General features: G+C 47.5%; 3 protein-coding genes across 3 annotated transcripts; all 3 read right to left on the reverse strand.

Annotated features, from left to right (window-relative positions):
* Positions 1–89: 89 nt before the first annotated feature.
* On the reverse strand, positions 90–4474 carry LOC121304209 (IgGFc-binding protein-like). The gene is made up of 7 exons (XM_041235198.1): positions 3913–4474; positions 3195–3790; positions 2341–2911; positions 1887–2086; positions 1083–1463; positions 589–875; positions 90–213 (listed from the first exon to the last, which is right to left on the reverse strand). Exons 1-7 carry the CDS (start codon positions 4433–4435, stop codon positions 204–206), a joined length of 2568 nt encoding a protein of 855 aa, XP_041091132.1. The 5' UTR covers positions 4436–4474; the 3' UTR covers positions 90–203.
* A 198-nt stretch (positions 4475–4672) lies between these two features.
* LOC121304217 (IgGFc-binding protein-like) lies at positions 4673–7322 on the reverse strand. The gene is made up of 4 exons (XM_041235219.1): positions 7201–7322; positions 6465–6793; positions 5652–6225; positions 4673–5280 (listed from the first exon to the last, which is right to left on the reverse strand). The coding sequence occupies exons 1-4, from the start codon at positions 7286–7288 to the stop codon at positions 4673–4675; spliced, it is 1599 nt and encodes a 532-aa protein (XP_041091153.1). The 5' UTR covers positions 7289–7322.
* A 3847-nt stretch (positions 7323–11169) lies between these two features.
* Positions 11170–12926, reverse strand: LOC121304156 (IgGFc-binding protein-like). The gene is made up of 3 exons (XM_041235120.1): positions 12861–12926; positions 12031–12610; positions 11170–11786 (listed from the first exon to the last, which is right to left on the reverse strand). The coding sequence occupies exons 1-3, from the start codon at positions 12924–12926 to the stop codon at positions 11170–11172; spliced, it is 1263 nt and encodes a 420-aa protein (XP_041091054.1).
* Positions 12927–13524: the final 598 nt, after the last annotated feature.

The raw sequence follows: 13524 nt of genomic DNA on the forward strand, positions 1-13524 counted from the left end.
TTTTATTTATAGATTTTTAGAATTTATTTTGAAAAAAAAAAAAAAAAAAAAAACTGAAAAAAAATGTTTAAAAGAAATTAACTGGTTACCAAAAAAAAAAAAGAAAAAAATCTGAATAAAGTCTGATTAAACCCAGCCCATTTTGAAAACTGCAATCATTGCATGTGCGTTTGTTGGCTATTTTGGGACAAGTTGTCAGGAGATTACAGACCGCTGCAAGAGAAGAAGGAGAACAATCAAAATTAGCAAGCTTTTTTTGTTATTTTCATGGACGTCATGAAATCACTGCACACAATTATAAGAAGCTCAGTTGTAGATAAAGGGTTAGGTTAGTGCCTCTGCACTGTGCAATGAAGACAGCACTCGCTAACACATTTCTGTACATTGAGGTTCAGAAGGCTCTACAAGGTAATGCAGGCCCATTATCAGCAGAAAGGTTCTTGTGGCAGGCTGCATAATCACAGCTCAGATCTTCAGATTTAATTTATTGACCCTCTTTAGAGAAGTCATCCGAGGTAAGGGTTTGAAAGCCGATTTCTAATTCTCAGTGATGAGAAACTCAAGCAGCAATCATGCAGGTTCCCTTACCAGCTTGAGTGATCCATGGCCTTCCAGGAGTTGATGACCTCTTGGAAGCTGATCGAGATTTTGCCGGTGGATAACGTCATGTCATCGTGTTCATTGCCGTTGAAGTTTCCGCAAGCACCACACACCTGGTTGGCGAGATCGGCGCTCACGGTAACAGTCACCTCCTGCGTGATGCTGTAGGTCACTTGCACACTGGATTTCCTCTCAATGATTATCAGCTTGTTAGAAATGTGGACCGATATCTCGTTCTGCAGCTTAATGGGCAGGGTTACCTTCTTCCCGTTCACCTGTATGGAGGGTATGGAAGGAGGGGGAGGTTGACTTTAGTCGCCCTGTATTGTATCAATACTTATACAACTAATGTTTACAAATAATGCAATGTAAAAAATGCAACAGGACCAGGGTGGGTCACCCCTGCCATATACATTCACACAGTTCTCTGCAGCAGTGTCAGTATATTCCCTCCAGTTTTCACATGTAGACAGCCTCCTTACCCAAGTTTGTTGTTCATTGTTCACAGCAATGTAGGTGTTCCCAAAGAACACATAGACAGTGACTGCGCCGGCGATGCTGTTCTGGGTGCAGGTCCGCACGTCCACCACAACGCGGAACCACTCCTCCGAGCCTTGGTTGCAGAGCGAGGCAATCTCAAAGGCTCCTCCACTGCTTATCTTGCCCTCGTTCCCATCGAAGGAATGGAGATGAGTGCCAGGCTTCACTGTGCAAATTCCCACTTTTTTCTGGCAGCCCCGAACTCCGTCCTTGACCCCACAGTACTCCCCGGCGGGGCACGTCAGCGGCTCAGAATCCACGGCCCCTGTGGCCTTGCACGTGTATTGCTCAGTACAGCCCTTTGCCACAATCTTCTCGCCAGCCTGCCAGAGCACAGATGACAGTGTCAGCGTGTCTGAATCTTATTTAAAGGCATGCATGTGACATCTTCTTAAGCTGTAACTCAAGCAGTCATCCAAAACTTTCAAGTCAGAATTCTAATGTAACTACAGCACAAGAAACTAATGGAAGTAAAATAAACATTTTCTGCTTAGAGCCTTCTTCAGCGCACTGTACAGAACAGGGCATGCCACAAGCCAAATTATTACTCTACCTGACCTTTTTAACCTTTTTTAACTCAAATCATACAACTACTTTATGAAAATAGCCCATAATAACAGTAACACTCCCCCTCGAGAATAACTGGAACAGCAGGCTGATATGACCAGCTTCCTGAACAAACCCAGTCTCTAATGTCTCCCGATGTGTCTGGTAGTGCTGTATTCCACATTGAGAGGAGATCGTACCTTCATGTATTTGCCATCATAGATGCAGCCACAGGTGTTCATGGACACACACTTGTCTCCATCGTAAACAAATCCACTGTCACACTGGCAGCCCTCAAAGCAGCTCTTGGTGCAGGTTGAGGCAGTGACGAGCGCGGAGCAGGAGGTGCTGCAGGTGTCGGCACACAGCTCGTAGTGGCTGTTAGCTGGGCAGGAAACAGCTGTGGAAAGAAGGGAACACACATTCCTGTTTACCAGAGCTTGGATACATGCTGTTAAAATGGCAGTGTTGTTCATCGTGGTATAAAACAATAGGACAGTTAAGAAATATTTTCTACTTCCTAACTACTTCCTAGTTCTTATAAGCCAGACCAGACTGAAAACAAAATAGATGAAAATTAGCAGAATTTAAAAAAAGAATACAGCCCCTAATTCCGAACACTGCAACCCAAGTATCATTTTTCACTCTACTTACGACAGAATTGCTTTGTTCTCCAGGTTTTGATCTGCACCCCGACGGCCTGGCATGCGATAACATAGGCCTGGAGGCTCTTGCACAGCATGTCCTTATCCCCGTCCATGGCACACACGTCAAAGACACAGTCCTCGAAGTAGGGCTCCGGCTTGACCTTTGCGTGGCAGGCTTGGAAGGGACCTGTGATGGACTTGATCATCCCACAGTAGTTGTCATTCCCGTAGACTACTTGCTTGCCCTGGTCACAGAGCGGGCAGTCTTTGCCACAGCCGCCATTGCACACGACCCCTGGGATGTCTACTCGCCATCCTGCCCCAAAGACGTCAGCGTTCTCGGCCACTCTGCCATTGGGCAGAAGGAATTCGTCCTTCTGGTTTCCATTGAAGTTGCCGCAGAGGCCGCACATCTTGCTGCGGTAGTTTCCGGGGACGATTACTTCTACATAGTACACAGCGTCGTACAGCACCCTCAGACCGAAGTTTGTCTGGACAACGACGTTCCAGCCCTCCTGGTTGATCGTGACCCTTCCTTTATCGAGGGACAGAGGCAGGTGGAACACCTCATCATCCACCTGCAAGGTATGAAGATAATTCTATTTAGCTGACAGGGGTAGCCGGTTAACTTATTATAACTTGTGTTGAAATGTTTCACACAAAAATCTGTACAATTTATATTGCATTGAGTTTCAGTATTTTTGTTGTCAAGTTAATGTGAAGCTAATTGTGCAAGGTTAAGTGAAATTCCCAACCGCCTTCACACAGCATGTATGCTAGATTAACTTAATGAAAAAATAATTTTATGAAAACCCTTGATGGCATTATAGCACTGTTGTCTAACACTGTTCTAATACTTACAATGACTTTCCATCGCATCCCTTGGTTTATGGTGATAACATAATCGTACACCACCACCTTCACCATCTTCGTGACGGCCACCTTTCCGTTCCCGAACGCCACGTTCTCAACGTCCACGGAGAAAGGCCGGAGCTTGCCCTCTTGGTCGCACAGCTTGGCCAGAGTGTATGTGCAGGTGCCCATGAAGTTGAACCTGAGGCCATCAAAGGAAATGTAGTGGGGGTCTCCTGAGGCCACGCACTTGCCTTCCCCTACGGGGTGGCACGCTTGCACGCCATTCGCCACCTTGCACTCCTCGTTGACCCCACAGGAGAACTTCTTGCAGGTGACAGCGCCGTCCTCGCTGCACTTGCACTGCTCCTCACACTTGCCCTTGGGATAGAATACGTCGCACTTTTTATAGTACTGGTCACCATACACGCAGCCACACTCTGCAATGGGCAAGCACTCATCCCCGCTCAAGAGGAAGCCGTTGTCGCACTGGCAGCCCTCCTTGCAGGGCAGGTGGCAATTTTTGGGGGAGGACAGGCTATGGCAGGTGGCAGGGCAGCCTGTGGCGCAAACCTCGTAGTGACTGTTTCTGGGACAGGTGGCAGCTGGGAGAAAAAAAATAAAAATACACAAATTAAAGAGTTGAAATCTATTGCAAATAGTTCTGGTTATGCTGAGATTCAATAGCCAGTAAATCACAATAAAACAAAAACTCCAGATGACTTACGGCAGAAGGTCTGGCTCCTCCATGGGTAGATGGTGATGCCTTCATTCTGACAGGCAGAGGCATAGACAGCCACAGCATCACAGACAACTGTGTGGTGGCCCTGGTATTGGCAGGCATCATACATGCAGTTTTCAATAAAACCACTGGGGTCTATTTTAGCAAGGCAGTCGCGGAATGGGCCGGACTTGCTTGTGATCAAGCCACAGTAGCGCTCTGCCTGGTACACTTTCTTCTGGGAATCGGAGCAGGTTTTGCACAAGGGACCGGAGCATTCTGATGAGCAGCCTGGCACCAAACCTACTCTCCAGCTGTCGCCAAACTTCACATCGTTGGATTCCAAATTTCCTCCGGGAGTCTTCATGTCATCAGAGGGATTCTTGTTGAAGTTGCCACAGAGGCCACAGACAGCGCCTTGGTAGGTGCTGGGCAAGGTGACGGTAATCACGCTGTTCCAGTCGAAAGTCACCTGCAGTCCAAAGTCAGTCTCCAGCACCGCTGTCCAGCCGCTGCGGAAAATTGCCATCTTTTCTTCATAATAGAATGGCAAGGACACAAACTGATCGTTAACCTGGAAGGGAGGGAGACATACAAAATAGGGTAAGCAGGTGCAACAGGACACTTATAGCAGATAAATGAGAAGTAATAAATCAAATCAAAAGGTGATCAATGTTCATGCTGCCTTGACTTGTAAATCATCTGCTAGCTCATTAAATCCAGACCCAGTCCAACATAGTACAGTTTTGGATTACATTCTACATGGTTAACTTACTAGTATTTTGTAGGGGTAGTCCTTGCTGATGGTAACCGTCATACCGAATATATCTATGGTCACTACTTTGGTGAAGGAGACGGCTTTGCTTCCGCGGTTGTCATTCTGCACCTTGACGCTGAAGGGGGTGAGGCCTGTATCCTTGGAACAGAGTTTCACAAACTCATAGATGCATGTACCCATGAAGTTATATAGCTTGCCATCGAAGGTGCGGTAGTGTGGGTCTCCGGATGCTGTGCATGTGGAGTAGCTGAGTGGATGGCATCCTCTCACTCCATCCACCACCTTGCACTGCTCGCTGGATTTGCAGCTGGACTCCTTGCAAACCACCATCTTTAGGGAGGTGTCGCACTGGCAAATCACATGGCAGCTTTCATCGGCCCAGAACTTCTGCCCTGGCTCGTAGTAGCGGCCCTGGTAAGAGCAGCCACAGCTGGCAGCTGGCACGCATTTATCACCGCTCAGTACATAGCCCTGGTCGCACTGGCAGGACTCCACACAGGTGCCTTTGCAGACCGGGCTGTTTTCTGGGAAAGGGCAGGTCTGTGGGCAGGGGCTGGCACATGCTTCATAGTGGCTATTTGCCTGGCATTTCATAGCTGTATGAAAAGTCAATAAAGTGTGTTAACATACAGTACTGCATTTAGATTTTTTTTTTATGGTTCTCAATTAATTTGTGCTTTGTCTGTTAATGAAAGATTACATTTCATTTGTTATGAAGAGACACTAATTAGTGTAAGCAATCTGTTGGTGTGACTGCTGTCCTTCTTATGCCCTATAGTTGGTTGAATGTTTTATTTTTTTCCTTTGTGTGATGTTGTGCCCTAAACAGTTTTCACATGCAAATCATTTGGCATTTTTGGTTTACACAGGTCAACATTTGCAGCCAGGTTACTCCAGGCTCCTCCAGGCTCCCAGACCTTTGCTCTTAACCCTACCCAACGATAGGTATTTTAAATGCTTCACTTACTACAGCCAGTTATTTTCCTCCAGTCCTTCACGATGATTCCCTCTTTCAAGCAGGTGCCTGCGTAGGCAGCCGTCGCCTGACACAGTAGTGCCTTGGCGCCTTTGTTCAGACACACATCATAGACACAGCTGTCGAAGAAGTCCCTTGGATCGACTTTGACGTGGCACTCGCGGAAAACTCCGTCCACCGCCTTGGTAAGGACCCCACAGTAGGCGTCACTCTCGTACAGCTTGCGTGCGCTGTCCTCGCATGTAGGGCAGTTGCCCTTGCAGTAGTCCCAACAGAAGAGGTCCCTGTCCTTCACCCGCCAGCTCTTGGCCCAGTCGATGACGCTGGAGACTTGTTTGCCATCAGGCTCTCTCATTTCATCCTTGATGTTGCCATTGAAGTTGCCACAGAGGCCACCTACACTGTCATAGTAGCTGCTGGGCAGTTGGATGAGCAGGTACCAGTTCCAGTCATAGGTAACCCGCATACCGAAATCCGTTTCCAGCACAGCACTCAGGCCGCTCTGGAAAAGTCTGATCTTACCATCATCAAGGGTCACTGGCAAATTCAACACCTCACCATTTACCTGCAAGAAAGCAGCCAAACACAACAAGATTCAGACGTAGCAGCGATGCCTCATGCAGCATACACACACACACCCCGGCTTTTTAATTAGATTTCAATAGCGGACAGGTTCTAATCCTGTCCAGTTTACTGTAAATGAGATACCTGCAAATAATCAGAACTCACATAAAAGGAGTTAACGTGTACTGCAAAACTGGGACTGCAGGCGACATGTAAAGCAGATGAAGAAGAGTGACTGACCTGGACCTTTCCATACTGAAACTTCTCTATTGTCACGGTGTAGCCGTACACAGAGATGATCACCAGCTTGACGAAGGAGACTGCTGTGTTGCCACGGTTGTCGTTCTTCTCCTCGATAGAGAAGGGGACCAGCCCGGTATCGTTCCCAGATGTCTTGGAGATGGTATAGGTGCAGGTGCCCTGGAAATCGTAGTTGTATCCATCGAAGGTGCGGTAATGGGGGTCCCCCCAGGCCCAGCAGGTGCCAATGTACTGAGGCACACACACCGCCTCTCCTTTCTCCACTTTGCAGGTCTCCTTTGCACGGCAATTTGCTACTTTGCATGGATCTGCAGGGGAGGCAGATTCACAGGTTAGTGCCACTGTGGGGAGATCACTGTAGTGATTGAATGGACAGCTGACCAGAAGAAGTAAGTCTTTCCGAACACTTTATTCAGGATAGGTTAGTTCACAGGAGAACACAGAACTGACAGGACAGATATTTCCTATGGTTTTAATGTTTCTGGCCTCAATAAAATGTATGAAGACAACAATATTCACCCTGCTAAAACTATCAAGAACAGATTCTATTTAAAGTGGTTAAAAAGGCACAGAGGTTGTAGCAATCCACTCACACGCAAAAAAAACCCCAAAAAACTAATTAACAAATGCAAAAAGTTTAAGATGCTTTCCTGGTAGATAAAAGACGGGAGTAAAAATATAAAATGATACTCTGCTTGTACTGTGGATAACCTACCTACGTTGTAGCAGGCCCGGATTCCATTTTTGATTTCACACTTGGTATCTTTGGGACATGAGATCTCCTCACAGACAAGACCACCCATTGGCGAGCAAGAACATTTCTGCTTACAGTTGTCAGTAGTGACCACTTCTCCAGGCTAAGGGCATACAAAAGGACAAATCCTAATCAAAAACATATTAACAATGACATGTGGCAGGTCATGACTTATTTATCGTATTCAGGTCAGGCGAATTGCTTTAGCTGACAATTAAATGAAGCGTTTTGTCTTTTTGTGCTGACTTGGCAAAGTTCCCATGCAAAATGCCAAAGCAAAATTTATTTGACTACTTTCTATTCATCACGGAGAGTAGGATGACGGGGCCCGAAATGGAAACGAAGTAAAAGCAAGTCACAATTAGATTTCCATTACCTGGCTGATGTTTACTGCTTGGATGTCTGTCTGTCTGTTTTCTGTTTTTTAATTAACATTATTTTTTAGGGTATGGGTTGGCTGGAGTGCCACCCTGTTACTAGGTTGGGGTTGGGGTTGAAGTTAGGGTTGGGGTAGATGTGATCATCTGGTATTCTCAACTACAACAGCAAAAGGAAATAAACAGGAACAGAGGATACCTGGTAATAACGTCCGTTTTCAAAGCAGCCGCAGTTATCCATTGTTACACATCCCTCTCCGTCGAAGAAGTACCCATCGTCACAGGCACACCCCTCAGCACATTGGGCTGGGCACTTGCTGATGTCAGTGACTCCCGCACATGTAGTGGAGCAAACCTCAGGACAGACCTCATAGTGACTGTTTGCTGGGCATGTCATTGCTGGAAGAATAAAGACACAGGGCTGTGCATCAGTGATAACAAGAAAGACACAGGGCTGTGCATCAGTGATAACAAGAAAGACACAGGGCTGTGCATCAGTGATAACAAGAAAGACACAGGGCTGTGCATCAGTGATAACAAGAAAGACACAGGGCTGTGCATCAGTAATCTACACAGTGAAGGGTCGGAATGTCACTAGCATGGCAGTAATATTTTTAGCAAGGGGAACCCGAAAACCAAAAAAAACTTTTCCATCCTATGTGTTTAAAGGATGTATTATAAACAATTAATAAAGCATCTATAACCAATAACAGGCAACACAGCAAGGAGTGTAAAAAAAAAAAAAAATCGAATAATGTAACAATCATTTAGGTGCAGGTAGCCTGGAAGTTGAACCTCAGCCCATTTAAAGTTTTACAGTATAAATGCTTTACAGTGTGGTCAATACAAATCAATGAGCGATTTATAGATCAAAGAGAAAGAAGACACTTACGGCAAAAGGACGGAGTTCTCCAGCTCTTAATATCCACCCCAAGTGTCTGGCAGGCCGTGACGTAGGACTGGATGCTGTGGCAGAGCACTTTGGTATCACCTTCAGACATGCACAGATCGTAGATGCAGTTGCTGAAGTAATTCTCAGGGCTGATCTTGTTGTAGCATGCGGCGAGCGGGCCCTTGCGGTCGTTGATGATGCCACAGTAATTGGGCTTTTCAAAGATTGCTTGCTTGTCCTTGTCACACACAGGGCAGGTACTGCCGTCACAGCCGTGGGAACAGACCACTCCTGGGACATTGACCTTCCACGCTTCTCCAAAGGTCCTGATATCAGACGTTTCCTTGCCATTGGGCAGGCGGAACTCGTCTTTCCGGTTCCCATTGTAGTTGCCGCAGAGGCCACACATCTTGTTGCGGTAGTTGCCGGGCACAGTGACTGTGGCATAGTAGACAAGATCGTAAGTGACTCTGAGGCCAAAGTCGGTCTCGATGATCACATTGACCCCATGCTGGTAAGCCCGCACTGTGCCGCTGTCCAGACTGACTGGAAGGTTGTTCCACACACCGTTCAGCTATAGCAGGAGACAAACAAGAGGTTATGAGGTACTTTTATGAAGCTATATATGAATTACACCATGTGAAGTAGTAACAAGTAAAACACTAGGAACATAAAAAAACAGTTTCATTCTGTCCTTTGAAATTAGATTCCCAGCAAAGAGTGGACTAGGAAGTGACCTCTTCTCATTCCCAGACTTATTGGGTTCTTTTCTATGAATTTATAGGTTAGAAAACAGAGAGAGTCCCATACTGTGAAAGGTTCATTGGGACTCACCATGATCAGGCCCCTTTTCCCCGCCTTCAGGATCAGCGTGTTCCCATAAATCTCCACAGCGACCAGCTTGGTAACGGCCACCTTGCTGTTGCCCCACTTCTCATTCTCCACATTCACCGAGAAAGCTGTCAGATGGGAGTCACCTTCAATGCTGCAGGCTTTGGCCAGCGTGTAGGTGCAGGTACCCTGGAAGTCGAACCTCAGCCCGTCGAAAGAGATGTAATGCGGGTCTCCAGAGGCAGAGCATGTGGCCTCTCCAACCGGCTGGCACTTCCTCACGCCGTTTGCCACTTTGCACTCCTCGTTTGCACCGCATGAGAACTTGAGGCACTCTACCTTGCCGTCCTTCTGGCATGTGCAGATTTCTTGGCAGAGCCCACTGGGGTAGAAGACCTCTTTGATTTTGTAGTACTTGTTCTTGTACAAGCAACCACACTCAGACATGGGCACACATTGTTCACCGCTCAGGATGAAGCCATCGTCACAGACACAGCTCTCTGTGCACAAGTTTTGGCAGCCAACAGGGGCTGAGAGGCTGTGGCAGGTCGCAGGGCAGCCATTGGCACACACCTCGTAGTGGCTGTTCTTGGCACAGCTGGGACCTGGGAGAAGAAATGATGATGTTAAAAAAGGGGGAACTGGACATAGTCATTTGGTTTTCAAGAGGGCGGGGAAAGTAAAATAAAATTACAAAGATGAGAACATCCAGCATCCACAAAAACATACGTTAGACTACAGCGAAGTCAACAGTTGCTTATTCATTTATCAGTGTTGCTAGTGATAAGTGCATTAGCCAAAACCTTTGTCTCCTTCACCGAGTTTATTAGACCTCCAGATCAGACCTTTTTCCCTTAGATGTTTAGCAGAACCACTGGAAGACCTCATAAGAAGCAAGTGCAGTAGGTAGGTGTAAAGGGTTCAAAAGCAGCACTCACGACAGAACTTGTCGGTTCTCCAGGGATAGACCTTGGCCCCTGCATCCTGGCAGGCGGAGGTATAGCTAGTGATGGCCTGACACAGGGAAGACTGGAGGCCCTTGAAGAGGCAGACATCGTACACGCAGTCATCGAAGTATCCGGTTGGGTTCACCTTGGCGTGGCAGTCACGGAAGGGCCCCTTGGGGTCATTGATGATGCCGCAGTATTCTTTGGTCTGGTATTGATTCTTCTGGGTGATGTCACAGCTGGGGCAGGTGCCCTTGCACCCGTTGACACAGCCTGGGATCTCAGCAACGCGCCAGCTCTGGCCAAAATCGTTAGGGTTCTTGGTCATCTGTCCATTTTTCATTTGTAGGTCATCCTGGGACTTACGGTTGTAGTTTCCACAGAGGCCGCAGACGGCGCCGGCGTAGGTGCTGGGCAGGGTGACAGAGACTCTGCTGTTCCAGTCGAAGGCCACCGTCAGGTCGAAGTCGGTGTGCACGATGCCGTACCAGCCTTTGTGGTACACCACCACCTGACCGTCACTCAGGTAAACAGGCAGGTTCGTCAGCTCCCCGTTCACCTGAATCAGAGAGGACAGGGGTAGCATCCATAAGAGAGGCAAGGAGAGAGGGAGGAATAGAGAGAGAAAGAGCATATAGTTAATTCATTATAAACAAAGCAATCTGGCTATAGATTTTCAATATACATGGCAGTCAGGCTCTAGGGGTTATGATGTTTATTGAAAGACATATATATATATATATATATATATATATATATATATATATATATATATATATATATATATATATATATATATATATATATAAAAGACTGCAAGATATAAAGTGAGTCAGTTAAATTGCCTCACATGGTAAAGGTCTTTGGGTAAATTATAGATCACCTAGCCGGAGACACTCACCATGACTTTCCCGTAGTTCTCTCTGCTCATGACGATTGTCTGTCCGTATACAGTAACCTGAACCAGCTTGGTGTAGGAGACCACCTTGTTGCCTCTGTAATCATTCTGCACTTGCACATTAAATGGGATCAGACTGGGATCTTTGGAGCAGACTCCGACCAGCTGGTAGACGCAGGTACCCATGAAGTCAAACCGCTGGCCGTCAAAGGTCAGGTAGTGGGGGTCGCCGGCCGCGGAGCAGGTGCTGTAGGTCACCGGGTGGCAATCCCTCACCCCGTCCACCACACTGCACTGCTCGCCAGCGCGGCAGCCTGTGTTCTTGCACTCTGCCTTGCCTGTGTTGGGGTTGCAGGAGCACAGTTTCTTGCAGCTGTCGTCTCCCCAGAATTTCTCTCCTGCGGGGATATGGCGGCCCTCATAGCTGCAGCCGCAGCGTGACTCTGGGACGCACTTCCCTGCACTTAGCACGAAGCTGGAGTTACACTGGCAGCTCTCTATGCAGGGGGATGTGCACTTAGAGGGGGCTTTAGGGTCGCTGCAGGTGGCGGGGCAGGCATTGCCGCACAGCTCATAGTGACTGTTCTCTGGGCAGGAGACAGCTGTGAACCACAATGGGGAACGGGATGAGAGCAGAGAAGAATCAAATTAGTTTTTGCATACTTTTAAACGACACAAATAGATGCCAGAATTTGAGAATTTTTTTTTTAATAACATTGGCACACCACAGCCCTATTCTAACAATCTGAACCGTGCTGATATTTTAAAACTCGTCTGTTACAAGATAAATTGAATAAACCCTTTTATATCTAGAGGGTACCTGCCTTATCTACTCCCAGTACTTACGGCACTTTGCCACAGTCCTCCAGTCGTATACCACAACGCCAGCGCGCTGACAAGCCTCTGCGTACACCTGCAAGGATCGGCAGAGGAAGTTCCGGTGGCCGTCGGCCATGCATAGGTCGTAGATGCAGTTGTCAAAGTAGATCTTGGGGTCGATGACTTTATGGCACATGTGGAACGGTCCATCGATGATGCGGGTTAGTAATCCGCAGAACAGCTCGCTCTCGAATCGTTTGATGAGGCTGTGCTCGCACTCCGGACACTTCCCGTTGCAGTCGTCTCTGCAGAATCCCTCGTCGGCGAACCCAGGGACCTTCCAGCTGCTCCCGAAGTCCAGGGAGTTGGGCGCCTGGGAGCCGCTGGGTGTGGCAAAGTCGTCGCTTGGATTGCCGTTGAAGTTGCCGCACATGCCGCACACTTTCCCGGCATAGCTGCTGGAAAGGGTGACAACCAGGTAGTGCTCCCAGTCATATTGAACCTGCAGACCAAAGTCGCTTACCAGGATGAAAGACTGACCGCTCTGGTATATCAGCACTTTTCCATCATCCAGACTGATGGGCAGGTACCCGAGCCTGTAGTTCACCTGCAATGAGAGGGGCCGGAGGTTGGACAGAATAGTCTTGGGAGTGTAACAGCAGCAATTATGACTGCACCCTTATGAAAAGGTTTAACACAGTAATTTGAAGTGTAATTTTGCACTTTTCCCATGGTTATACCACACATTTACCAAGCTCTTTTTTATATGCTCTACCATATGTCTCTGGGCTTTACAGTGTTAAGCATTACCATGCTTTCACTCTACCTTGAACGATCTTCAGTAAAGTTTCTCTCACCCTGACATGGCCAACGTCCGACCGGACTGCAGTGATGGTGTAGCCGTGTACTTTGATAGTAACCATAAAGACGAAGGAGACACGAGAGCTGCCGCGGTTCTCGTTCTTGGCCTCGATTTCGAATTCTGGAAGCCCTTTGTTGCTGCCACAGGTCTTGGAGATGGTATAAGTGCAGGTGCCTTGGAAGTCAAAGTTGCGGCCGTCGAAAGTGTGATAGTGGGGGTCACCCCATGCCAAGCAGATCCCCTTCTTGTCAACCACGCAGCTAGGATAGCCGTCCTTCATCTCACATCGCTCGTTTGCGCTGCATGTCACGCTCTGACAAGTTACAGGAGCTGAAGAGAGGAAGGAGTACAGAGAGAGGAGAAGCAAGAAGAAGGGAGAGAGAGAGAGAGAGAGAGAGACAGAAAGAGAGAGAGAGAGAGAGAGTGATGTTCAGAACATTTGTTGTGAGCCGGTCCATTTCAAGTGCCACCAACTTCTTTTGTTTCCTCTAGCTGCACATTTTGTGCCAGGTTTTAAAATAGAGCTTTAGTTAACTCCTTCTCTACACTTCATACACAGTGAAGAAATCGAATCGAAAAGCAACAACAACTACAGGTGGAAGTGGAGATGTGAGAGACAGTGCCAACTACCAACTAGCAAGATGCAGATTCTATCAGAA

This window comes from Polyodon spathula, chromosome 37 (assembly GCF_017654505.1).
Source record: "Polyodon spathula isolate WHYD16114869_AA chromosome 37, ASM1765450v1, whole genome shotgun sequence".
NCBI lineage: Eukaryota > Metazoa > Chordata > Actinopteri > Acipenseriformes > Polyodontidae > Polyodon > Polyodon spathula.

Bases quoted from the DNA above. Each gene is read 5' to 3' on its own strand.
- LOC121304209 (XM_041235198.1), bottom strand. From the start codon at position 4,435: ATGGCAATTTTCCGCAGCGGCTGGACAGCGGTGCTGGAGACTGACTTT. The intron at 3,791-3,912 runs GTAAGTCATCTG...TTTTTCTCCCAG, and splicing joins GAGGAGCCAGACCTTCTGCC to CTGCCACCTGTCCCAGAAAC. The intron at 876-1,082 runs GTAAGGAGGCTG...CCCTCCATACAG, and splicing joins ACAATGAACAACAAACTTGG to GTGAACGGGAAGAAGGTAAC.
- LOC121304217 (XM_041235219.1), bottom strand. From the start codon at position 7,288: ATGGGTGGTCTTGTCTGTGAGGAGATCTCATGTCCCAAAGATACCAAG. The intron at 6,794-7,200 runs GTAGGTTATCCA...CCTCCCCTGCAG, and splicing joins CCGGGCCTGCTACAACGTAG to ATCCATGCAAAGTAGCAAAT. The intron at 5,281-5,651 runs GTAAGTGAAGCA...CTTTTCATACAG, and splicing joins GAGGAAAATAACTGGCTGTA to CTATGAAATGCCAGGCAAAT.
- LOC121304156 (XM_041235120.1), bottom strand. From the start codon at position 12,926: ATGGTTACTATCAAAGTACACGGCTACACCATCACTGCAGTCCGGTCG. The intron at 12,611-12,860 runs GTGAGAGAAACT...CTCTCATTGCAG, and splicing joins CGGACGTTGGCCATGTCAGG to GTGAACTACAGGCTCGGGTA. The intron at 11,787-12,030 runs GTAAGTACTGGG...TGTGGTTCACAG, and splicing joins GAGGACTGTGGCAAAGTGCC to CTGTCTCCTGCCCAGAGAAC.